Below are 24633 nucleotides of genomic sequence, written 5' to 3' on the forward strand. Positions count from 1 at the left end.
CTTTTGATCTATAGCTATGTTGTTCTCTCTAGCATCAATGTTTATGTGTTGATATTGTTTTGATGTTTTCAAATATATGTATATGAACTTAGTAGGTTTTGAGTGGTTTATTTCAGTACCTGTGATCTTGGTTCCCTCCTTGGTTTCAGCAGGAACACCAACACCATACTCGTTCTCTCCTGTCACTCTGAAATAAAAGACCTCTCCCTCCTGCAGGTCTGTCACCTTGTAGGTCAGCCTGTGGCAGGTGTCAGTCAGCCTAGTCCAACCCTTCTTGCTGGCCTCACGGATATCCACCAGGTAGTTCTTGACTGGTCCACCTCCCTCATTCTCAGGAGTGTCCCAGGTCACGGTAGCAGAGGTCTTAGTCACTTCTTTGACTTCCACGTGGCCAGGAGGTCCAGGAGAGTCCAGGACTCTGACATTGAGAGTCAGGGAGGAGGTTCCAGCCATACTGGATAGGGTGATGGTGTACTTGCCAGAGTCATTGCGAGTGGCTTTCTCCAACGTGATGGAGGTGAAGGTGTCTGTGGTATCAATAACAGCACGAACTCTCAGGTCCACATCGGCCTTGGACCAAGTTACACTGGGGACAGGTTTTCCTTTGAAGGGAACGGTCATGGTGAAGGAGCTACCATCCTTTACAATAAGAGTCTTCCTCATCTCGTTGCTGATGTCAAACATTGGCTCCTCCTCTCTCTCCTTGGCCACCTGTTTGTCAGACTCAGAGCTTGGCTCGCTGACTCCTATCTTGTTGATTGACTTGACAACGAATACATACTCAGCTCCAGGAGTCAATCCCACGACTGTGAACTCCGTGTTCTTGGTGTTCTGGACACCAACAAGCCACTCATCATCTAAAGTCTTCCTGTATTCCACTCTGTAGCCAGTAACAGGGGCTCCACCATCAAACAGTGGTTTGTTCCAAGACAGGGTGACTGTGGTCTTTGTAGAATCAATAATCTTTGGTTTAGCAGGAGGAGAAGGCAGGAACTGGGGGTCCTCGGCCTTGGTGAGAGGGCAGGGAATACTAGGAGCACTAAGGCCAGCAGTGTTCTCTGCAAACACTCTGTACTCATACTCACAGCCCTCGCGGAGGTGAGAGGCTTTGACTCTCAAATCGTAAACAGGTTTCTTGTTGACACGGCACCAGCGTAAGCCGGTCTTCTCTCTCTTCTCAATGACGTAGCTTGAGATGCTACTGCCACCATCAGAGACTGGTCTCTCCCAGCAGATGGTCATAGCTTCACTGGTAACTGCGGTAACCTGGACATTAGTAGGTGCAGCAGGGACGGTGAATGGATCCATGGCTTTGGTAGGCTCACTCTCCAGGGCCTCTCCATCACCATACTTATTAACTCCTCTGACTCTGAAGATGTACTCATTTCCTTTGAGCAGCTTGGTCACTTTGCAAGTAGTGGCTTTCATGTCTCCATATACCAAAGTCCAGGCTAGGCGGCTGGTCTCTCGTTTCTCCACAATGTAGTGCATTATCTCTGCACCACCATTCTCCTGGGGAGGTCCCCAAGTCAGGGTGCATTTCTCTGCAGTGAGGCCAGACACAGCCAGAGGTCCAGAAGAAGGTCCAGGCCTGTCGAGAACTTTACAGTTGACAGCCACAGACCTGGTTCCTGCAACATTCTGCAGGGTCAGTACATATTGGCCAGAGTCTCTCCTGATGGCATCTCTAACAGTAAGGGCGGTTTTGAAGTTAGTGGATGTGATCTCACATCTGGCTTTAGCCTCAATCTCCTTTGCATCCTTAGACCAGGAGACAACAGGGAGAGGACGACCAGTGATGTCAGCATCAATTGTAATGGTCTCTCCTGCCTTGATCACAACAAGCTGTCTGAGCTTATCATCCAGGATAATAGTAGGAGGATCCACATCATCCTTGACAGTGACAGGTCCAGTGCCTTCAGAAGGAGCACTGAGCACCTCAGCAGCATTCTTGGCAATGACATGGAAATCATACTGTACATCCTCTATGAGGCCTGTGACATCAAAGTAAGTGTCCTGCAGGTTGGCGAAGTTACATTTCAGCCAGCGGCCATCAGGCAGCTCTCTACGTTCAACAATGTAGCCTGTGATCTTAGCACCACCGTCATACTCTGGCCCCTCCCAGAAGAGGGAGACAGAGTTCCTGGTGATGTTGGTAACTTGGAGGTTGCGTGGAGAATCACATGGATCCCTGGCTGCCACAGGTTCGCTTGCCTTTGTGCACTGGCCAATACCAGCAATATTCTCAGCATAGACTCTGAACTGATAAAGCAGGCCTTCTTCAATGCCAGTCATCTTAAACTGGTTTTCAGCCAGCAGACCTCTGTTGACCTTGGTCCACAGAATACTGCTCTGGTCTTTACATTCAACATGATATCCAATGATAGGACTTCCACCATCGCTAGCAGGTCCGCCCCATACGACCAGCATCCCAGACTTGGTGGCATGGGCCACGTGAAGGTTAGTGGGAGGGCCAGGAGGCTCGAAGGGATATTGAGCAACAATGGGGGCAGAGTCAATGGCATGGCTTTTGCCATAGCGGTTCTCAGCTGCAATACGGAATTGGTACTCGGTGCCCTGGTTTAGACGGCACACCTTGATTGATGTCCTGGCAACTGTGGCTGAGACAATCTGCCATGTGGTTGAGGTAGTGTCTCTCTTTTCCACAACATAGTTGTTAATCTGGCATCCACCATCATAGGTTGGGGGATCCCAGGACAGAGAGATGAAGTCAGCACTTACCTCATCCACCTTTATATTGCTGGGTGGACCAGGTTTGTCGAGTATAATGACAGAAATTTCAGCTGTTTTAGTACCTACTGAGTTAGTCAGAGCAATTTCATACTTTCCTATGTCCTCCTTAGTGGCATCCTTGATGATGATCTTGGATGAGGTCTTGGAAGTGACAACATTGACCCTGGTGGTCTGTTTCAGCACCTGGCCATCCTTCCTCCAGGACACTTCTGGCTGAGGTCTTCCTCTGAAGGGAACATCAATCTTTAGGTCATCTCCTGCCTTTACACTGAATGTGTTGAAAAGTAGGTTGAAGGTTGGCTCAAGGGTGATGTCCTTCACAACCACAGGGTTAGCCAATGGCTTGGCGTCACTCTTGCCTTTGTCATTCACTGCAATTACCCTGAAAGAGTATTCCTCTCCAGATGTTAGTCCATCAATAGTAGCCTCCAGTGCTTTGACTTCACTAAACACAGTCCATTTGTCATCTCCCTTAGGCTGCATTTCTACAATGTAGTTTGTGATCTTGCTGCCGCCATCATGGTCAGGTTTTTCCCAGGACAGGCTGACGCTGTGACGAGTCACATCAACTAGGGTTATTTTACCAGGTGGCAGAGGAGCCTCAGACACCTTCACAGCCTCTGTGGAGGCAGGGAGACCTACACCAAGCTCATTCACGGCTAACACACGGAAATAGTACAGGCCTCCTTCCTGCAGGTCAGAAATAATATATGAGTTTCTGACACAGTTTGTGCAGACACTAGTGAATGCCATTCTCTTCTGTTCTCTCTTCTCTACTATGTAATGTGAAATCTTGGCTCCACCATCAATGAGAGGAGGCTCCCAGGAAAGAGAAACAGACTGTCTTTTCACATCCTTCACCTCCAGGTTGGTCGGAGAACTGGGGGAGTCCAGAACTCTGACATTGATGAAGGCTGATTTGGAACCGCTGAGGTTCTCCAGGGTAAGCACATATTTCCCAGTGTCAAATCTGTCAACGTTGTCAATTACCAGCATTGTGTAGGAACTGGTGACTTCAATCTGGGCACGCTCTGTCAGGGTTCCATCAGCCTTGGACCATTTCACCTCTGGCTCAGGCTTTCCTTTGATGGTAACAAACAAACGCAGAGTGGAGCTGGCACGGATGTTAACCATTTTTCTCAGATCAGCATCCAGTTCAATTTCAGGGGCTTCCACCTTCTCAGCAGCAATTACAGACCCAGGCAGGTCCATGGGCTCTCCCACTCCCTCTATGTTAATAGCACTGATTCGGAAATTGTACTCCGCATTCTCCTTGAGTTTCTTGACCATGAAATGGGTGGTTTGGACACCAGTGGGTGGAGTGCAGACATACCACTCTTCATCTCCTGCATCCTTCATTTCCACAACATATCCCCTGATTGGATCTCCACCATCATAGATAGGTCTGGTCCAGGAAAGAGAGACAGTACTGCTAGAGTGGTCTGTTACTTTGACATTGTTAGGAGGTCCTGGTGGGTATGTAGCATCACAGGCTTTAATATACACAGTGGGTGCACTGGGCTTGCCCACACCAGCAGCATTTTCAGCTGAGATTCTGAACTCATAGGAGTGTCCCTGAGTGAGACCAGTGCACCTAAATCTCAGATCACTCAGCCTCTTCTTGTTGCACTTTGTCCATCTGATGCCATCTTTGTCACGTTTCTCCAGGATATATCCTTCAATCTCTGCTCCTCCATTGTCTTCAGGCCTCTCCCAGGTAAGCACCATAGAGTCCCTAGTGATAGCACTGGCCTCAGGGGTAGATGGGGCACTGGGAGTAGTGAAGGGGTTTCGAGCAATAACAGGCTCAGACTCTAAAGGTTCACCAACTCCATATTTGTTGACAGCAGTGACTCTGAAGATGTACTCATTGCCAGGCAACAACTTGGTGATTTTGTAGCTGACAGCCTGGATCTTGGGCTCAACCATGGTCCATGACAAGCGGCTGGTCTCCCTCTTCTCAATGATGTAGTGGGAGATACTGGCTCCACCGTCGTGTGAGGGGTGGCTCCAGTGCAGGTAGCACTTCTCGGCTGTGACTCCCTTGACCTCCAGAGGGCCATCAGGAGGACCAGGTCTATCCAGAACTTTGACATTGACTGGGATCATCTTGACTCCACCAACATTACTGAGCTTGAGCACAAAGTGGCCTCCGTCCACTCTGATGCAGTCCTTTACTGTCAGGATGGTGCGTGTGAGTGTGGTCTTGACCTCCATTCTAGGTGTGGTCTTGTCAATCTCCTTTCCATCTTTCAGCCACATAACATCAGGCAACGGCTTACCAAAGTAGTCAGCATCAATGACGAATGTCTCGTCTGCATGAACAACTGTCAGGTCTTTCAATTTAGGATCCATGGTGGCTGATGGGGCCTCAATCTCATCCTTGGCAGTGATTTCTCCTGTGCTCTGAGAGGGAGCACTGAAGATGCCAGCTGCATTCTTTGCAATGATTCTAAACTCATAGACACAGTCTTCTGTCAGGCCTGTGATGGTGAATTGGGTCTCAATTATGTTGGTGAAGCTAGCCTTCATCCAGCGGGTATCTGGATGCTTCCTCCTTTCCACCACATAGCCAGTGATGGCACTTCCTCCATTGTACTGGGGTACGGTCCACTGGAGTGTTATGTGGTTTCTTGTGATGACAATAGCCTCAGGTGTGCCTGGTGGGTCACACGGGTCCCTGGCTACTGTACTCTCAGAGATCTTGCTTGCAGGGCTGACTCCTGCTATATTCTCAGCATAAACTCTGAATTCATACTCAATGCCTTCCTCCAGCTCAGTGGTCTTGTATCGGCTATCTGGGATAAGAAGCTTGTTGAGTTTAGTCCATAGCAGGCTGTTCTTCTCCTTCCTCTCTAGATGATAGCCTAGGATGGGACTTCCCCCATTGTTGGTGGGAGGATTCCATTCAACCACCAGGCTATCCTTGCTAACAGCTGAAATAAATGGTGTGCCTGGGGCTGCAGGCTCACTGAATGGATACTGTGAAATAACAGCAGGAGAAACAATAGCTGGGCTCTTTCCATATCTGTTCTCAGCAGACACTCTGAACTGGTATTCAACTCCAGTCTTCAGATTGGTGACTTTGATAGTTGTTCGAGCAATAGTAGCAGAAACAATCTGCCATGCTGTAGTGGTAGTGTCCCTCTTTTCTACTATGTAGTTGTTGATCTGGCAGCCGCCACTGTACTCTGGAGGCTCCCATGATATAGTGACATAGTTAGAACTTACTTCCTCAATCTTCAGAGGACCAGTGGGTGGGCCAGGCTTATCCAGGATAACAACAGTGATGTCCTCTGTAGCTGTTCCAGCACTGCTGGTAGCAGTCACAGAATATTTACCCGAGTCCTCCCTGTTTGCATCCTTAATATACAATGTGGTAGATAATGCAGTGCTTGACACATTTAGTCTGGTTGTTTCCTTAATAGCCTGTCCGTCCTTCTTCCATTCAACCTTAGGTACAGGACGTCCGATGACTGGAATCTCAATCTTCAGATCTTCACCATGCTGCACACTGTATGTATTGCTTGTCATCTTGAACCCTGGCTCAATAGTCACATCCTTAGCAGTGACTGGTGCAGCCAGAGACCTGGGGTCACTCTTGCCCTTGTCATTGAAGGCTGAGACTCTAAACTGGTACTCTTGCCCTGTGCTGAGACCTGTGACGGTACCCTCACATGTCTTAGTTGTGGTGGCTACCACCCACTCCTCTGAGCCCTGAGGCAGCATCTCAATGTAGTAGCCCATTATTCTGCTGCCTCCATCATGGTCAGGCTTCTCCCAGGAGAGAGAGACACTGGTCTTAGTCACTTCAGTCAGGGTGACTTTTCCCACAGGCAGAGGGGGCTCGGATGTCTTAATTGAGTCTTCTGTCTCAGCTGGTACGCCCACACCAAACTCATTCTCAGCCAATACTCTGAAGAAGTAGAGCGCTCCCTCAGTTAGGCCAGTGATGCGGTAGCTTGTCTTGGTGCACTTGTTATCCACATTCGAGTAAGCCTTCCTAGTGGATTCACGCTTGTCAACCAGGTAGTTCTTGATTCTGGCACCACCGTCGATAAGAGGTGGCTCCCAGGTCAGAGTGACGCAATCCTTCTTAATGTCCTTTACCATGAGATTTAGAGGGGCTCCTGGCGTGTCCAGAACTTTTACAGATACAAAGGCAGACTTGGTGCCAGCACTATTCTCCAGTGTGAGGATGTATTTGCCAGCATCATTTCTGTCACAGATGTCAACAGAGAGCTGTGTGTAATCTTCACCATTCTCTATCTGGACTTTTCCAGGCAGGTCTCCATCCTCTTTAGCCCAGCTAATCTCAGGGGTGGGACGGCCCTTGAATGGGATGTAGATCCTCATTGAACCTCCTGCACGAACAACAGCTCCCTTCCTGAGATCGGAGTCCAGAGTCATCTCTGGAGGATTCATTTTATCTACAGGTGTCACCACTCCCTCGATCTCTGTGGGCTCACCCACACCCACCTTGTTGATGGCACAGATACGCACCTTGTATTCCTGGTGCTCAATCAGTTTCTTGATAGTGAACTTGGTGGTATTGACTCCAGAGGGCGGGGTGCATATGGACCATTCTTCCTCATCGGCCTTGCTTATCTCCACAGCATAGCCTTGGATTTCACAGCCACCATCATAAATGGGCCTGTGCCAAGCCAGACTGATGGAGTCCTTAGTAGTGTCAACCACGTGTGCATTGGTCGGACAACCAGGCTCGAATGTGGGGTCACAGGCTTTGAGGTAGGGGGTAGGTGGGCTAGGCTGACCCACTCCAGCTGCATTCTCAGCAGACAGCCTGAATTCATACTCATGGTCCTCAGTCAGCCCTGTTACTCTGAAGCGCAAATCTGTGACTCTACGTTTGTTACATTTGGTCCACCTCACACCAGCTCTGTCTCTCTTCTCCACAATATAGCCAACAATCTCACTGCCACCAGTTGTCTCAGGGCGGGTCCAGCAGACTGTCATCGAGTCTCTGGTAATGTTGGTGATCTCCAGCTCCTGAGGGGGACCAGGAGGAACAAATGGATTCCTCATGACTACTGGTGCTGACTCTAGGGGCTCGCCTACATCATACTTGTTGACAGCCATGACTCTGAAGATATACTCGTTACCTTTCAACAGCTTGGTGACCTTGAACATGGTAGCGCCACAATCACTGGAAACCACAGTCCATGCCAAACGGCTGGTTTCTCTCTTCTGAATGATGTAGTGAGATATGCTCGCTCCACCATCGTGCCTTGGGGGCAGCCATGACAAAGAGCACTTCTCCTCAGTTACATTGCTGACAGTGAGTGGTCCCTGTGAGGGGCCTGGTCTGTCCAGTACCTTCACACTAAAGGGAACAGTCTTGGTTCCAGCCACATTAGTCAGAACCAGAATGTACTGTCCACCATCCACTCTGATGGCATCCTTAACCACGAGTAAGGCCTTAAAGTCTGTGTTTTTGATCTCAGCTCTGGCTGAGTTCTCCACCTCAACATCTCCCTTGAACCACTGAGCTGTGGGGATGGGCTTTCCTTCCACACTGGCTTCAAGACTGAATGTCTCTCCAGCATTGATAACAATTGTTTGGTTGTATATAGCATCTGTTTCACACTTAGGTGGGTCTACTTCATCCTTGGCTGTGATGGATCCTGTGCTCTCAGAGGGCTTACTGACAGCTCCAGCTGCATTCTTGGCAATCACTCTGAAATCATATTTACAGTCCTCAGTCAGACCGACAACTGTGAATTCATGTTCAATGACATTTGTAAAGCTAGCCTTCATCCATCTTCCCTCAGGGAGATCACGTTTCTCCACTACATAGCCGGTAACCAGGCTTCCGCCATCATACTCTGGAGGGGTCCACCTCAGCTTCACTGAATGTCTAGTCACAATGATAGCCTCAGGGCGCCCAGGAGGATCACAGGGATCCCGAGCTACACAACCTTCAGACACTTTGCTGCATTTGCCGATGCCTACAATATTCTCAGCATAGACTCGGTATTCATACTCAATGCCCTCCTCCAGAGGAGTAGATTTGAACCTGCAGTCCTGGATGAGAGTTTTGTTGATTTTGGTCCAAAGGATGCTGTTCTTCTCCTTCCTTTCCAAATGGTAGCCAAGGATAGCACTGCCTCCATCAGATGGGGGTTTATGCCATTCAACTACCATGTAGTCTTTTGTGTAGGAAGACACAAATGGTGTTCCAGCTGGACCAGGCTCTTGGAATGGATACTGGGCCAGGACAAGCTCTGAATCAATGGCATAGCTCTTTCCATATCTGTTCTCTGCATAGATTCTGAACTGGTACTCAGCACCTGTCTTCAGGTTGGCGACTTTAAGTGTGGTTCTGGCAACAGTGGCAGACACCACCACCCAGTTAGTTGTGGTTGTATCTCTCTTCTCCACCACGTAGTTGGAGATCTGGCAGCCACCTGTGTATGTGGGAGGCTCCCAGCTGAGAGTGATACTCTCAGCACTGATGTCCTCCAATTTAACAGGGCCTTTAGGTGGGCCGGGCTTATCCAGGGTGATCACCTCTATAGTGGCATCCTTGGATCCAAGGGCATTAGCGATGTTAATGCTGTACATACCTCCATCTTCTCTGGTGGCATCCTTGATGGTAAGGGTGGTGTGGTGTGTTGTGTCACTGACATTGACTCTAGTGGTTTGCTTAAGGGCACCTCCATCCTTTGTCCAAGTGATGGTTGGCTTGGGATGACCAGCAATGGGGACCTCCACCTTCAGGTCATGTCCCACCTGGACACTATAGGTGCTCATCTTAGGCCTCACATCAGGCAAAATAACAAGGTCCTTGGCTACAACTGATTGTGCAAGCTGTCTGGGGTCACTCTTGCCCTTGTCATTGACAGCAACTACTCTAAACTGGTACTCTTCTCCTTTGTGTAGGTTAGTTACCACAGTCTCCAATGCCTTCACACTAGCACAAACAGACCAAACGTCACTGTCCTTAGGTGCCAATTCCACATCATAGTGACTGATCCTGCTGCCACCATCATGTTCAGGCTTCTCCCAGCTCAGGGTTACACTTTTACGTGTGACGTCAACCACACTGACTTTACCTGGTGGCTGAGGCTTCTCAGAGATCTTCACTGGCTCTGTGGTTTTGGCAGGGAGACCCACACCATATTCATTCTCAGCCAGGACTCTGAAGAACAAGATTCCACCCTCTGGAAGAGGTTCAATCTTCCATGACATCCTGTTGCAGGTAGTAACATGCGAGTAGACTTTCCTGGTGCTCTCACGCTTCTCAACAATGTAGTGCTTGATCTTAGAGCCACCATCCAGGAGTGGAGGCTCCCATGTCAGAGTAACAGAGTTCTTGGTGATTTCTTTCACAATGAAGTTAGCTGGTGGACTGGGTGTGTCCAAAACTCTAACGCTGATGAAGACTGACTTCACTCCACTGGCATTTTCTGCTGTCAGAGTGTACTTGCCACTGTCAAATCTGTCCACATTCTCAATGACGAGTGAAGCATAGCTGCCTGTATTGTCAATCTGGGCTGTCTCCTTAATCTCTCCCTCAGCTTTGCCCCACTTCACTTCAGGAGCAGGGCGTCCCCTCACAGGAACAAACAACCTGAGAGTGCCGGCTGCTCTGATATTGATCATCTTTCTCATATCAGCATCCAGTTCAAGGTCGGGAGCCTCAAGCTTCTCCGCTAGAAGTATCTTTCCAGGAACATCAGCATGCTCACCAACACCAATCTTGTTGATGGCATACACTCTGAATTGGTACTCGTGCTTCTCCAGTAGCTTGGTCACTGTAAATTTAGTCTCTGTAATTCCAGTGGGGGGGGTGCACATGAACCATTCATCAGCTGCTCCGTTGCGGGCCTCAACTATGTAGGCTTGAATCTCACAGCCACCATCATAGATGGGCTTGCCCCATGTCAGTGAAACAGTGGATCTGGATGTGTCAACCACCTTGGGGTAGTTTGGTGGGCCTGGCTTAAAGATGGGATCCAGGGCTTTGTAGTACACTGTTGGGGGGCTAGGTTTGCCAATGCCAGCAGAATTCTCAGCAGACACTCTAAATTCATAACTTCGGTTTTCTAGGAGGCCTGTGACCCGGAAGCGCAATTCACTCACAGTGCGCTTGTTGCACCTAGTCCATCTCACACCCTCCTTATCACGTTTCTCCACAATGTACCCTTGGATAGGGTTGCCACCATCATTAGTTGGTCTCTCCCAGGTCACCACCATGGAGTCTTTGGTGATTGTGGACACTTCCACCTCTGTTGGTGGGTCAGGGGGGACAAATGGATTAGTAGCAATCATTGGCTCAGATTCCAATGGCTCACCAACTCCATATTTGTTGACTGGGATCACTCTAAAGATGTACTCATTTCCTTGTAGTAGTTTGGTTATCTTTAGGTTCAAGGTCTGTACCTTGGGGTCAACCACAGTCCAGACCAGTCGGCTAGTCTCTCTCCTCTCCACAATGTAATGAGAAACTTCACTGCCTCCATCCTGCAGTGGTGATTTCCATGCAATAGAGCATTTCTCATTGGTGACTCCATAGATGGAAATAGGGCCCTCAGGTGGGCCTGGTCTATCTAGGACCTTAACATTTATTTGAACAGATTTCTCTCCTCCAACATTCTTTACCAGCAGAGTGTACTGGCCTCCATCCACACGTATGGCCTCCTTGACAACCAGATAGGCTGTGAAGTCAGTGTTCTTTATCTCAAGGCGAGCTGCTTCAGCAATCTCCTGGTTGCCTTTCAGCCATTGGACTGAAGGCACTGGCTTACCAAAGATACCAGCTTCCAGATTGAATGTCTCTCCAGCATTCACCACCACTGTCTGTGAGTACTTGGGCTCTAGATCAATCTTAGGTGGCTCCACCTCATCCTTAGCTGTAATAGCTCCAGTGCTCTCTGATGGCTTGCTGCAGACACCAGCTGCATTCTTGGCAATGATACGGAACTCATAGATCTGGTCCTCAGTCAGTCCAGTGACGACAAATTGAGTCTCAATGATATTGGTGAAGCTAGCTTTCATCCAGCGCCCATCAGCTCCCTCTTTCTTCTCCACTACATAGCCTGTGACCTTGCTGCCACCATCATACTCAGGCTTGGTCCATCTGAGTGTCACCTGGTTTCTGGTGACAATAACAGCCTCTGGTTTTCCTGGGCTATCACATGGATCCCTAGCCACCTGCATCTCTGTCAGCTTGCTAGCTTTACTGATGCCAACAATGTTCTCAGCGTAAACTCTGTACTCATATTCAATACCCTCCTCAAGGCCAACCGCCTTGAACCTGGTTTCTGGGATGAGTTGTTTATTTTGTTTCACCCACAGGATACTGTTTCTTTCTTTGAGTTCCAGATGATAGCCTAGAATCTTACTTCCACCATCATTGCTGGGCTTATCCCATACAATCACCATGGACTCCTTGTTGGCGGACTGGACCACCAGAGAACGTGGTTGGCTGGGTACCTCAAATGGATACTGAGCAACAATGGGCTCAGACAGCAAGACAGATGACTTGCCATATCGGTTCTCAGCTGCAATTCTGAATTGGTACTCGGACCCAGTCTTAAGACGAGCTGCTTTGATAGTGGTTCTGGCCACTGTAGCAGACACAATCTGCCAGTTGGTGGTTGATGTGTCTCTCTTCTCAACAATGTAATTGTTGATTGCGCAGCCACCATCATACTCTGGTGGGTTCCAGGACAGAACCACACTGTCAGCAGTAACTTCATCCAGCTTTATGGGGCCTGTTGGAGGACCAGGCTTATCCAGAACAACCACACTAATGTCTGTGGTTGCCTCTCCAGCAGTGTTGGTCAGCTTGATGGTGTATGTTCCCACATCATCTCTGCAGGCCTCTTTGATGACCAGAAGAAGGTTTCTGTCAGAAGTTTCAGCATTGACTCTAGTTGTCTCCTTCAGGACAATGCCATCTTTGAGCCAAGTCACTGTGGCTTTTGGACAAGCAGCATATGGAACTTCTACCTTCAGATCATCTCCTGCCAGCACGCTGAATGTATTGAAGAGCAGCTTGAAGGTAGGAGAGATGACCAGGTCTTTAGCCACTACAGGCATGCTGAGGGGACGAGGGTCGCTGACTCCCTTCTCATTGGCGGCTGAGATCCTAAACATGTACTCCTCTCCATGTGTCAGGCCAGAGACAACAGCCTCATTGGTCTTAACCACCATGACCTGGGTCCACTTCTCACTACCTTTACCCTGCATCTCAACAATGTAGCCTGTGATTCTGCTGCCACCATCATGGTCAGGCTTCTCCCAGGACAGAGTGACGCTGGTGCTTGTGACATCACCCAGAGACACTTTGCCTGGTGGCAGAGGTTTCTCTGACACCTTGATTGGTTCAACAGTCTCCACTGGCAGGCCAATGCCAAACTCGTTCTCAGCCAGGATTCTGAAAAAATATAATTTTCCTTCCTCCAGATCACCAACCTTCCAGCTTGACTTGTGGCAGCTGGCACAAACTGTTGAGTAGGCCTTTCTAGTTGACTCACGCTTTTCCACTATGTAGCTACGGACTCTGGAGCCGCCATCAATGAGGGGTGCATCCCACATAAGGGAGACTGAATCTCTGGTGACCTCTTTGATTATCAGATTCTGAGGTGCTCCAGGAGTATCCAGCACCCTGACATTGACAAAGGCTGTCTTACTTCCTGAGGCATTTTCCACGGTCACCATATATTTACCTCCATCGAACCTGTCCACATTTTCTACTTGAAGAGTGGTGAAAGATGAGGTGACTTCAATGATGGCTTTGTCCAGAGATTCTCCATGCTCTCTTGACCATTTGACCTCAGGTGCTGGTCTGCCCTTGATGGGGACAAACAGTCTAAGTGTACTGCAGGCTCTTATGCAGACCACCTTACGCAACTCTGCTCCCAGGTCAATCTCTGGAGGAAGAAGCCTGTCCTCGGCCTTGGGAGTTCCAGGCACAGCAGCAGGCTCTCCGACTCCTTCACAATTAGTGGCACAGATATTGATTTTATACTCCTGGTTTTCCTTTAAGTTGGTAATAGTGAAAGATGTGGCTGTCCATCCCTTCTTGGGGGTGTGAATGGTCCACTCATCCTCCTCCGGCAAGCATGTCTCCACAATGTAGCCGGTGATTTCAGAGCCACCATCATAGACAGGCTTGTTCCAGGCAACAGTGATGGAAGACTTGGTTGTGTCCAGTACTCTAGGGTTACCAGGGGGTCCAGGTTGGAAGATGGTGTCCATGGCTTTGTAGAATGGACTGGAAAGACTGGGCTGGCTCAACCCTGCATTATTCTCAGCAAGAACTCTGAACTCATACTCATGTCCTGGTGTGAGGCCAGAGACCTTGAATCTCAGGTCAGTCACTGTCCTCTTGTTGCATTTCACCCAGCGCAGGCCAGTCTTGTCTCTCCTTTCAATTATGTAGGTGTTGATGCTGCTGCCTCCATCGTGCTCAGGGCGGTCCCAGCAGACAACCATGGAGTCTTTGGTAATGGTGGTAACCTCAGGTTGCTGTGGTTGGTCTGTGGGGACATAGGGATTGGCACAGATGATAGCTTCAGACTGGACAGGTTCACCCACACCATACTTGTTGACAGCCATGACTCTAAAGATGTATTCATTGCCCTTCAGAAGCTTGGTGACCTTGAATCTATTGGCCTGAAGGTCTGTAGCCACATTGGTCCATGCAAGCCTGCTGGTCTCACGCCTCTGGATGATGAAGTACTCAATCTTTGCACCACCATCATGAGAGGGATGCAGCCAGTTAAGGACACACTTCTCAGCAGTGATATCAGAAACAGTCAGAGAATCTGGTGGTCCAGGTCTGTCAAGCACTTTGACATTGAATGTGAATTTAGCAAAGCCACCAGGGTTGCTCGCTGTCAAAGTGAAGGCCCCACCATCCCTCCTCAGGGAATCTTTATTTACCAGTGTTGTGTGAAAGTCCGACGACTTGATCTCCAGTTTGGCTGTATCCTCAAGTTCCTTTCCTTCCTTGGTCCATACCAAAGATGGTATTGGTCTACCAGTCACATTTGCTTCTAGTTTGAATACCTCTCCTGCCATGACAACAACAGTGCTGCTGTAGGAAGCATCAACATCAAGCTTGGGCTCTTCTATATCATCTCTGCATGTGATCTCCTCTGATGGCTGAGATGGAGCGCTGACAGCACCAGCGGAGTTTCTAGCAAACACACGAAACTCATAGGTTGCATCCTCAATCAGTCCACTGACTGTGTAGATCGTCTCCAGAATGTTGTTGAAGTTGGCCTTTAGCCAGCGTCCATTAGGCAGCTCTCTCCGCTCCACTGTATATCCAGTGATGGAGAATCCACCATCTCCCTCTGGTTTGGTCCATGAAACAGTCACCTCATGTCTGGTGATATTTAGGGCCACAGGCCTGCCAGGGGCATCCACGGGGTCTAGTGCATACATAGGCTCAGACGGCTTGCTGGCTTTGCTTAGGCCAGCCATGTTTTCAGCAATGACGCGGTGTTCATATGCAATTCCATCAACCAAACCTGTTGATTTGAAGATATTTCCAACAACCAGAGCCTTGCTGATCTTTTGCCACAGAATGCTGTTCCTTTCCTTTCTCTCCACATGGTAGCCAAGGATGGGGCTGCCTCCATCTGAGGATGGCTCATTCCAGCTCAGAGTCATAGCGTCCTTGTTGAAGGATGTGACAACAGGTGAGCCTGGCTGTCCTGGCACATCAAAAGGATAAGCAGCCACCACAGGATCAGAGACAATACAGGGACCAATGCCATATCTGTTCTGGGCCTTGACACGGAACTGGTACTGAGTTCCAGTGTTAAGGCGAGCTGCCTTGAACGTGGTACGGATAACTGTAGCTGCCAATTCCACCCAGGAAGTGCCAGTGGTCTCCTTCATCTCGACAATGTAGTTGTTTATGGGAACACCACCGTCATTCTCTGGCGCCTCCCAGGACATAAGCACATAGTCACATGACACCTCTTCCAGCTTGATTGGCCCTGTGGGAGGCCCTGGAATGTCATGGACCAGGACTGTGATGGTCTCAGTAACTGTGCCCAGGATGTTCTTTCCGGTCATGGAATATTGGCCTCCATCGGCTCTCTTGATTTCATTGATGTTCAGGATGGTGGAGAAAGGTGTGGTTTCAACGTTGATTCTTTGTGTCTCCTTCAGTAATGTGTCTCCCTTCTTCCAGGAAACCACAGGTCTGGGTTTGCCAAACACTGGGATCTCCACCTTGACTCTGTCCCTGGCCTTGGCAATGACTGTCTTCTGGTAGACTCCGCGCAGGTCAAAGGATGGGGCAGCAGTCTGTTCTTTAATTATAGCGGGTCTGCTCTCACGTGGGTCACTCCTACCTGATGCATTTACTGCCATGATGCGGAAGGTATACTCTGCGTTCTCAGTCAGATCTGTGACAATGTAGTCCAGTGCCTTGATGGTGGCCATATGGACCCACTGCTCTGTATCCTTCTTCTGGGCCTCAATGACATATCCTGTAATCAAACTGCCACCGTCATGAAGGGGCTTGGTCCAAGCTAGGCTGGCACTGTCAGATGTCACATCTGTAACATACAAGTTTTCAGGGGCAGAGGGAGCCTGAGAGACTCTGATTGGCTCAGGGGTTTCAGCAGGTTCACCCACACCAAGGTCATTCTCAGCAGAGACACGGAAGTAGTAGTGAGCACCCTCATCCAGGTTGGGGATCTTAAAGGAGCATTTCTGCCATGTGGTGCTAAGCACTGTGTAGGCCTTCTTAGTTGCCTCTCGCTTCTCAATGATGTAGTTGTGAATCTTGGATCCACCATCAATGATGGGGATTTCCCACTGTAAGGTGATGCTGTTCTTGGTGATCTCTCTGGGTTTGAGGTTGACTGGTGGTCCTGGCGTGTCTAAAACTTTAACATTGACAAAGCCTTGTTTTTTTCCTGCAACATTCTCAAGACACAAGTTGTATTTGCCAGCATCATATCTGGTGCAGTCAGGGATGACCAACAAGGTGTAGGACTCTGTGGTGTCGATATGAGCACGGGTCTTCAGGTTCGTGTCATCCTTGCTCCAGGTCACTTCAGGCACAGGGCGGCCCTTGATGGGAACAAACATACGGATGGAGGCACGACATCTGACAACCAATGTCCTCCTCAGCTCAGCATCCAGCTCGAAGTCTGGTAGAGTCTCCCGGTCGACCAGATCAGTCACTTTTTCAACCTCAGCAGGCTCACCAACTCCCTCAGAGTTTACAGCTCTGACTCTAAAGTAGTACTTTCCTCCCTTCTGCAGATTGCCAATGACGTATTCAGTGACTCTGATTGGAGTCTGTGTCTCCGTCTCCCAATCATCGTGCCCATCTTTCTTATATTCAACAATGTATCCATCAACATTAAGGCCTCCATCGTAGTGTGGGCGCCCCCAGTTGAAGGTGGCTGTTGTCCTAGTAGTGTCTGCAATTCTAGGATTGGATGGAGGACCAGGAGGATCTAGAAGTACAAAAATTGAAGAAGGGAAAATAGGTATCTAGATTTAAAAAAAATTAACAGCATTCTTTTTTTGTGACAGAGTGAGAGCTCTCTGTTTCTATTAATTAGACCTTAGGTTTTACTTACATACAATATCTTTGGTCATGACAGGTTGAGAAGGCTCACTGGGTTCCCCAAAGCCAGCCTTGTTCTCAGCAGTTACTCTGAACTCATACTCTACTCCCTCGCTCAGGCCTTGCACCTTGAAACGCAGGTCAGGGACTGTTCTCTTACAAGCCCTCACCCATCTCATTCCCCTCCTCTCTTTTCTCTCTACACAATATCCTCTGATGTCACTTCCTCCATCCACAGCAGGTCTCTTCCATGAAATGGTGACAGCATTTCTGGTGACATTATCAATCTCTGGGATTGAGGGTGGGCCTGGTGGGCCTGCAAGGAAAACATTAGGGTCAGAACCATCTTAAAACTGGAAATGTATGTGATTGGATAATCAGAAAAAGAATACTTATAATGAATGAAAGCAATATTCTAATTGAAGGAAAGATAAAAAATGTTATTGCCAAAATGTGTTTTTACTAAACGTCACATATAATATTTCCTAACTACTGTAAGCTCTATGTTTACTATGGACTTACGGAAACTGTCAACCATTTTTACAGCATCAGACTGGCTTGAGTCTCCAGTGCCATACTGGTTGACAGCAGACACTCTAAAGATGTACTCATTGCCCTTGATAAGCTTGCTGGCAACATGTCTGCAGTCCATGACGTTCTCGGCTAGCTTGGTCCACAGCAAGCGGCTGGTTTCTCTCTTTTCCACCACATAAGACTTGATGGAGCAACCTCCATCCTCTTCAGGAGGAAGCCAGGTCAAGGTGCACTTCTCAGCTGAAATGTTGCTGGCCTCGATGGGGCCTGGAGGTCCAGGGATGTCCAGGACCTTCACCCTGACATGGTCTTCTTTGATACCAAAGGGGTTGCTTGCAGTGATGGTGTACTCTCCCGTGTTCTTTCTGCTGGCGTACTTGATAGCCAGAGTGGATGAGGTGGGGGTGCTGGTGATGGTGACAGCATCCGAGTTTTTGAACTCACGGCCAGCCTTAGACCAAACAGCAGTGGGGGGAGGCTTGCCAACAATCTTTGAGGCAGAGATTATGATAGTGTCCCCTGCCCTGACAGATACATCTTTCATCTCAGGGTCGATGGTGATAGTTGGGGGTTCTGCAAGGAACAAGGGAAAGTAATAAGCTACAATATAATGTTATGTATAAGTTAGTGTCCCTCTTCACTTAAGGAAAACTAATGAAATACACAGATAGGTCAGTATTTATATAGAGAGTTACAGTCTCATCAAAAAGGACCACATCATGACTACTGCAATCTGACATGCTGTGTCATGGAAGGCACTATTTCACATGTCACAGTAACAGCAGCAAACTACTCTTTGTTTTTCAACTATTTTCTCAATTTCTATATTTGATAAATACATTTGGAATATGATAAGTTTCTCTACATTACATGCCATGCATATTTTATATATAAACTTTATTTGAATGATATCACATCTATGCACAAAGAAAAGCACGGAAGTCTATCTTACCATACTCGTCCTTGCAGGTGAGCAGCTCAGTGTGCTCTGAGGGGGTGCTGATGGCTCCTGCAGCATTCTTGGCTCTGACCCTGAACTCATACTGAGCTCCCTCCGTCAGGTCAGTGACAGTGAAGGCACAGCTGTGGATGTTGACATGGTTGGCCTTCATCCAAGCCTTTGTTCCAGCCTCCAGCTTCTCCAGCATGTAGCCAGTCAGTTTGTGGCCACCGTCATACTTGGGAGCGGTCCACATCAGAGTCACCATGCTCCTGGTGACATTGATCACGTCAGGCTTGCCAGGAGGGTCTGAAAGAGAAAGACAATAAAGAGTAAAGAATATACTAGAAACAGATGTTTAAAATGAAATAATCTTATCTTTTTCTGCTGTTTTTGGACAGTGACAGTGTAGATAGATAGGAAAGACGGGGAGAGTGAGAGGATATGATATGCAACTAAGTTTGCAGGCTGGATTTGAACCAGCGACGTCGTGGCCATGTGATATGCCTGCTAATCCTTCAGCTATGGAGGCGCCCCATAATCTTATTTTTTGTAAATGATTTTATTCCAGATTCAAGTTTTTAGTGCAATCCATGCACACATAGATGAGACAGAATTTTGACAAGACATACTTTATAATCCTGTGTATTTCAAAAATACTTAACAATCCTGTGTATTACAAAAGTACTTTATTTTCTGCTGTAACTACAGACTCTTTCTAGTGTAGTGTGTATGAACAGTCCAGTAGGAATCTTGCATAAACGATGAACATCAACATATCAAACACCAAATACGACTGACGCAGTAAACCGGGTGTGAGTGTACTCACCAATAGGATCCAGGGCGACCACACCTTCAGTGACCCTGCTCGCCTTTCCCAGGCCAGCCATGTTCATGGCCATCACTCTGAACTCGTACTCTAGTCCTTCTATCAGGCCCGTCACTCTACATTCCTTCACCCTCAGGGGAGTCTTGCTGGCCCTCTTCCACATCAAACTGTTCCTCTCCTTAAACTCCACATGGTATCCTGCACACAGCACGCACTTTTTACTACCAGTTTAAACACAGGAAGGTTCGTTGTTTGTTGTTACTGTTGTGGCTAGCTGCCCTCTACAGAGGTATTCATGAGTATGCTGAAAGAAATGAGAATACGTTACCAGTAATCGGGGAGCCACCAGTGTCTTTAGGATCATCCCAAGTCAAGATCGCCGACTCATGGCGGATGCTGACTATATCTGGAGGAGCAGGTGCCTCAGGCACATCTACAGGAAGAAAGAAAGGGAAAGCAAGATGATGGGGATTAAACTTCAGTAAAGCACAATAAGTTTAAGGATAAAGATTTGTTCTTTATAAAAACTGCACTATCAAGTTTAACATTATCATACTAGATAATATGCTAACACTCATTGTTAAATAGACAAGACATCCATCCATCTATCCATCCATCATCCACACCGCTTATCCTGCTCTCAGGGTCGCGGGGATGCTGGAGCCTATCCCAGCAGTCATTGGGCGGCAGGCGGGAAGACACCCTGGACAGACCGCCAGGCCATCACTGGGCCCACACACACACACACACACACACACACATTCATACCTAGGGACAATTTAGTACGGCCGAGTCACCTGACCTACATGTCTTTGGACTGTGGGAGGAAACCAGAGCCCCTGGAGGAAACCCACGCAGACATGGGGAGAACATGCACACAGAGGACGACCCGGGACGACCCCCAAGGTTGGATTACCCCAGGGCTCGAACCCAGGACCTTCTTGCTGTGAGGCCACTGTGCTAACTATGTCCTCTTTAATTACAGAACTATATCCAACTACAAGATGTAATAATAGCAATAAAAACAACAACAGTAATAGACAAGTTGAGTTCATCATAAACTCACTGAATGGATGCTGGGCGATGACTGGATCTGACCTCAGGTACTCTCCAACCCCGTACTTGTTCTCAGCAAACACTCTGAAGATGTACTCCACTCCATCATGGAGCCTGATCACCCTCATAGTGTTCTTCTGGATAGCAGAAGCTACCGTGGCCCACTTGTTATCTGTGGTCCTCCTTTTCTCAACAATGTAGTTAGAGACCTCAGCCCCACCATCATCCTTGGGAGGTCCCCACTCCAGAGTGATGCCATCAGCAGTAATCTCATCAAACTTGATTGGTCCGGTGCAGATGCCTGGTTTGCCAACTACTTTGAGCTTGAACTTGCAGTCCTTGGAGCCGGCGCTATTCCTGACATTGATTGTATAGGTCTCAGCATCTCCTCTCTGGCAGTCTCTGATTAGCAGGGTGGTGATGCCGTGAGAGGCCTCAACACACATCCTGCCAGTGTCTCCCAGGGTGACGTCTCCCCTCTTCCAGGTGGCGGTGGGGTAGGGCACACCGATCAGCGGGATGTTGATTCGCATTGTGCTGCCCTCCTTAGCCACATAGCACAAGTCAGGCAGGCCACTCAAGTCGCAGTCAGGCAGCACTGGAAAACACGAGTACATACATGATCATTTTTCAATTCCTCAGATTAACATAAAGCACTTGTAATTTCAATCACCATCATGGTTACAACAAATTCAACTTTCTGCAGGTAACACAGATTTGAACAGAGTTTGGGTTCACTCCCATCTGTATAGAAAAAAAAGTAGTTCCCAAGGCCTGAGGGTTTAAATCTTTAGTCCAAGTTAGTTATTTCACACAGCTTTCCCCCTGCCATCATCTCATTAATTATGTGAATTTAAACAAATTCAGATTCAGGTCATATACGTTTGGATACAGAGGCAGATGTTCTCACCGATTTGATCTTTAGCCAAGATGGTAAGCTCAGTGGGGGGTCCTTCTCCAGACTCATTAAGGGCCTTGACTCTGAAGGAATACTCCTTGCCCTCTGTCAGCTCTCCAATGGTGTGGGAGGTGTTCTTGCTCTTCATCAGCTGCTTCCACTTGTCTTCTCCCTCGCTCTGCTCCAGAATGTAGGCAGAGATGTAGCTGCCACCATCAGAGATGGGCTTCTTCCAGCCCAGAGTCACAGAGTCCTTGGTAATCTTCTGGGGTTTGAAATCTGTTACTGGACCAGGTTGTTCTTGTGGGAGGAAGAGAGGATTGAGGATGAGGTTTGTGATGAAGATTGAGGATGAGGCTGATGTGGAACAATATTTGGTGTGTATTCACTAGATACTAAAGAATTGCTTTAAATTTACACAAATATTTACACAACATGTCATGAGAATGTCAAAAGAATTCACATATTCAATAAAGCGTGAACAATGTCATTCAAATGTAGCACAGATGTTTAAAATGTCCATAATCTCTCCATCCATCCATCCATCCATGCAGCCTACCTGAGGCCCTAACGCTGCCAGCAGTCTCACAGCCCTCTCCAATGCCGTAGGCATTCTCTGCCAACACTCTGAAGCAGTAGGCCTGTCCTCCCTCAAGATTGAGGATTCTGAAAGAGATCTTGGGGCAGTCAGCAGACACGCAGGTCCAGGCCTTCCTCTCGGCCAAGCGTTTCTCCACGACGTAGCTCTTAACAGGGCTGCCACCATCGATCAGAGGGGCATCCCAAGTGATGCAGGCATGGTTTCTAGAGGTCTCCTTGACAATTAGGTTAACCGGAGGGCCAGGGGTGTCTGGGACAGGCACAAAATTGCATAGAATATTTTTAACCAAATTTAAACACAAACTATATAAGGATATACCACAACTAATCCCTGCAGAACAAGAGTACTTGTGTGTTTTTAAGGGTGTGCATCCCTATGTCTATTACTAAACTTGTAGATTGTGTCTCATGCTGAAAAAGATAAAAAACAAAGTGCAAAGCAGAGTTTTGCCAACAGTGGCTCAACTGTTTTGTTTTTAAAATGGCCTATTAAATAAAGACACAAGTGTACCAGCAAATTCTAATACTGCCGCTCTAGCTGCTATGCATCTAGAGTTCCTTCACTTTTGGTTCCCATTTTGGATCTATGCTGTATATTTAAAGACTCTTATGCACCGTTTAATAAACAGACACATACACATTTTGGCACACTGCGGTCTTGTAAACAGTTTGGTCAGAACATCTTACCGAGGACTTTGACAACAATGGTGTAGCTCTTAGAGCCGCTGTTATTCTCCAGAGACAGGACATATTTGCCAGCGTCATATCTGTTGATATCTTCAATCATTAGCAGGGTGTCCCACTCTGAGGTCTTGATCAGAAGGCCCTGTCTCTCCTTCAGGTTGGCATCCACTTTGGTCCAGGTGACCTTAGGTGCAGGACGTCCTCTCAGGGGAACGTAGAGTCTCATTGTTACTCCAGCTCTCAGCACCAAGGCCTTACGCAGATCAGCATCTAACTCGGCCTCAGGGGCAACTACAAGACAGAGCAGAGAAGCCTCAGCTGAAGAGCACATGGTACCTCGCTGCAGTAGACAGACATTCCAGAAGACTCTCTTTGTTCAAATACAATTCAGATATGGAAGTGTTAGAATGCATATCAGTTCTTCTGACTATTATCCATTCGGTAGCTTATTCTACCACACACATATTGATGCATGTAACTAAAGGATGGCCAGTACAGCAGGAAGTGAGTAACATACTCAGGATGTCCTTGGGCATGTGGTTTCCAGGAACCTCGCTGGGCTCACTGTATCCAATCTTGTTAACGGCAATGACCCTGAACTGGTACTCTGTGTTGTCCATGAGACCTGTTACCAAGAACTTTGTGGCCTGGAGCTTCTTGGGAACGTTGCACTTGGTCCAGTCCTCTGCCTCTGCTCTCTTATACTCCACCAGGTAGCCAATGATCTCACATCCACCGTCGTATGCTGGTTTGGTCCAGGTCAGACTAATGGAGCTCTTAGTGGAATCAACAACCTTGGGGAAGGCAGGGGGGCCAGGAGGATCTGAGAACAAGGATAACAGTTTAGGATGGCATCAATGAAGAAATGCTATTCTTTAAGCAAGAATATTTGGTTTAAGACACGTGGAATATGAGGACATGATGTTAAAACTATATAATTTACCATTCATCACAATCTTACTTTTCAACACCACAGAAAGGCACTATATTGTTGTGAATGGTTGTCACTTTAAGAGAGCAGTTAAAAATGAGATTTTGAACAGACTTACAGACAGGGTCCACAGCCAAGGCAGCATTGGATGCATCACTGGGTTTGCCCAGACCAGCTTTGTTGATGGCAATGACTCTGAACTCATACTCTGAGCCCTCAGTTAGCTGTACCGCTTTGATGGTTCTGTCAATGACCGGTCTGCGGTTGACCTTGGCCCAGGTCAACTCTGTAGCCTCCCGTTTCTCCACCATGTAACCCAGAATGGTGGCACGGCCGTCGTTGGCCGGAGCCTTCCAGCTGACGGTCATGGAGTCCTTAGTGATGTTGGTGATGACCGGGGGCTCACAGGGGCCAGGAACATCTGCAGACAGAGAGAGAGAGAGAGAGAGAGAGAGAGAGAGAGAGAGAGAGAGAGAGAGAGAGAGAGAGAGAGATAGGACGGTCTATTATCTGTGCTAATTCTGTATTAAGTGAATGCACTGGAAATCTAACAGCACTAACTAGGTCAAAGGTCAAACCTCTTGTGCACCTGCTGTAGTTCATGAATTACAGTAATTTTAAAGATGGGTTTTTTTTCTTTCACTATCTTTAATTTTTTTGTCTCATCCTTTGCACATCACCATTGACAACCATGCCATAATACTAGAACATCTACTCTACACACTGACCAATCCTCAGTAAAGTGGTGTAATTATTCCAATTAAAACCACAGGGAGTGCCTATCAGGACGTTTCGCTGAGTGATACAGTCAGGAAGTGGAGCGTAAGAGCTG

At 47.9% G+C, this 24633-nt stretch overlaps 1 protein-coding gene across 1 annotated transcript in view; it reads right to left on the minus strand.

The window, feature by feature from the left end:
• Window positions 1-24633, minus strand: part of LOC130120437 (titin-like) — a 260908-nt gene that overhangs the window by 33899 nt on the left and 202376 nt on the right. The window contains 12 exon segments of the mRNA XM_056288973.1: window positions 120-17216; window positions 17343-17645; window positions 17852-18436; window positions 18816-19112; window positions 19633-19830; window positions 19961-20065; window positions 20699-21286; window positions 21599-21886; window positions 22146-22436; window positions 22874-23161; window positions 23388-23693; window positions 23920-24222. Of these exon segments, the coding sequence (XP_056144948.1) occupies window positions 120-17216; window positions 17343-17645; window positions 17852-18436; window positions 18816-19112; window positions 19633-19830; window positions 19961-20065; window positions 20699-21286; window positions 21599-21886; window positions 22146-22436; window positions 22874-23161; window positions 23388-23693; window positions 23920-24222 (20649 nt within the window).

This window comes from Lampris incognitus, chromosome 11, assembly GCF_029633865.1.
Source record: "Lampris incognitus isolate fLamInc1 chromosome 11, fLamInc1.hap2, whole genome shotgun sequence".
In the NCBI taxonomy this organism is placed as follows: Eukaryota; Metazoa; Chordata; class Actinopteri; order Lampriformes; family Lampridae; genus Lampris; species Lampris incognitus.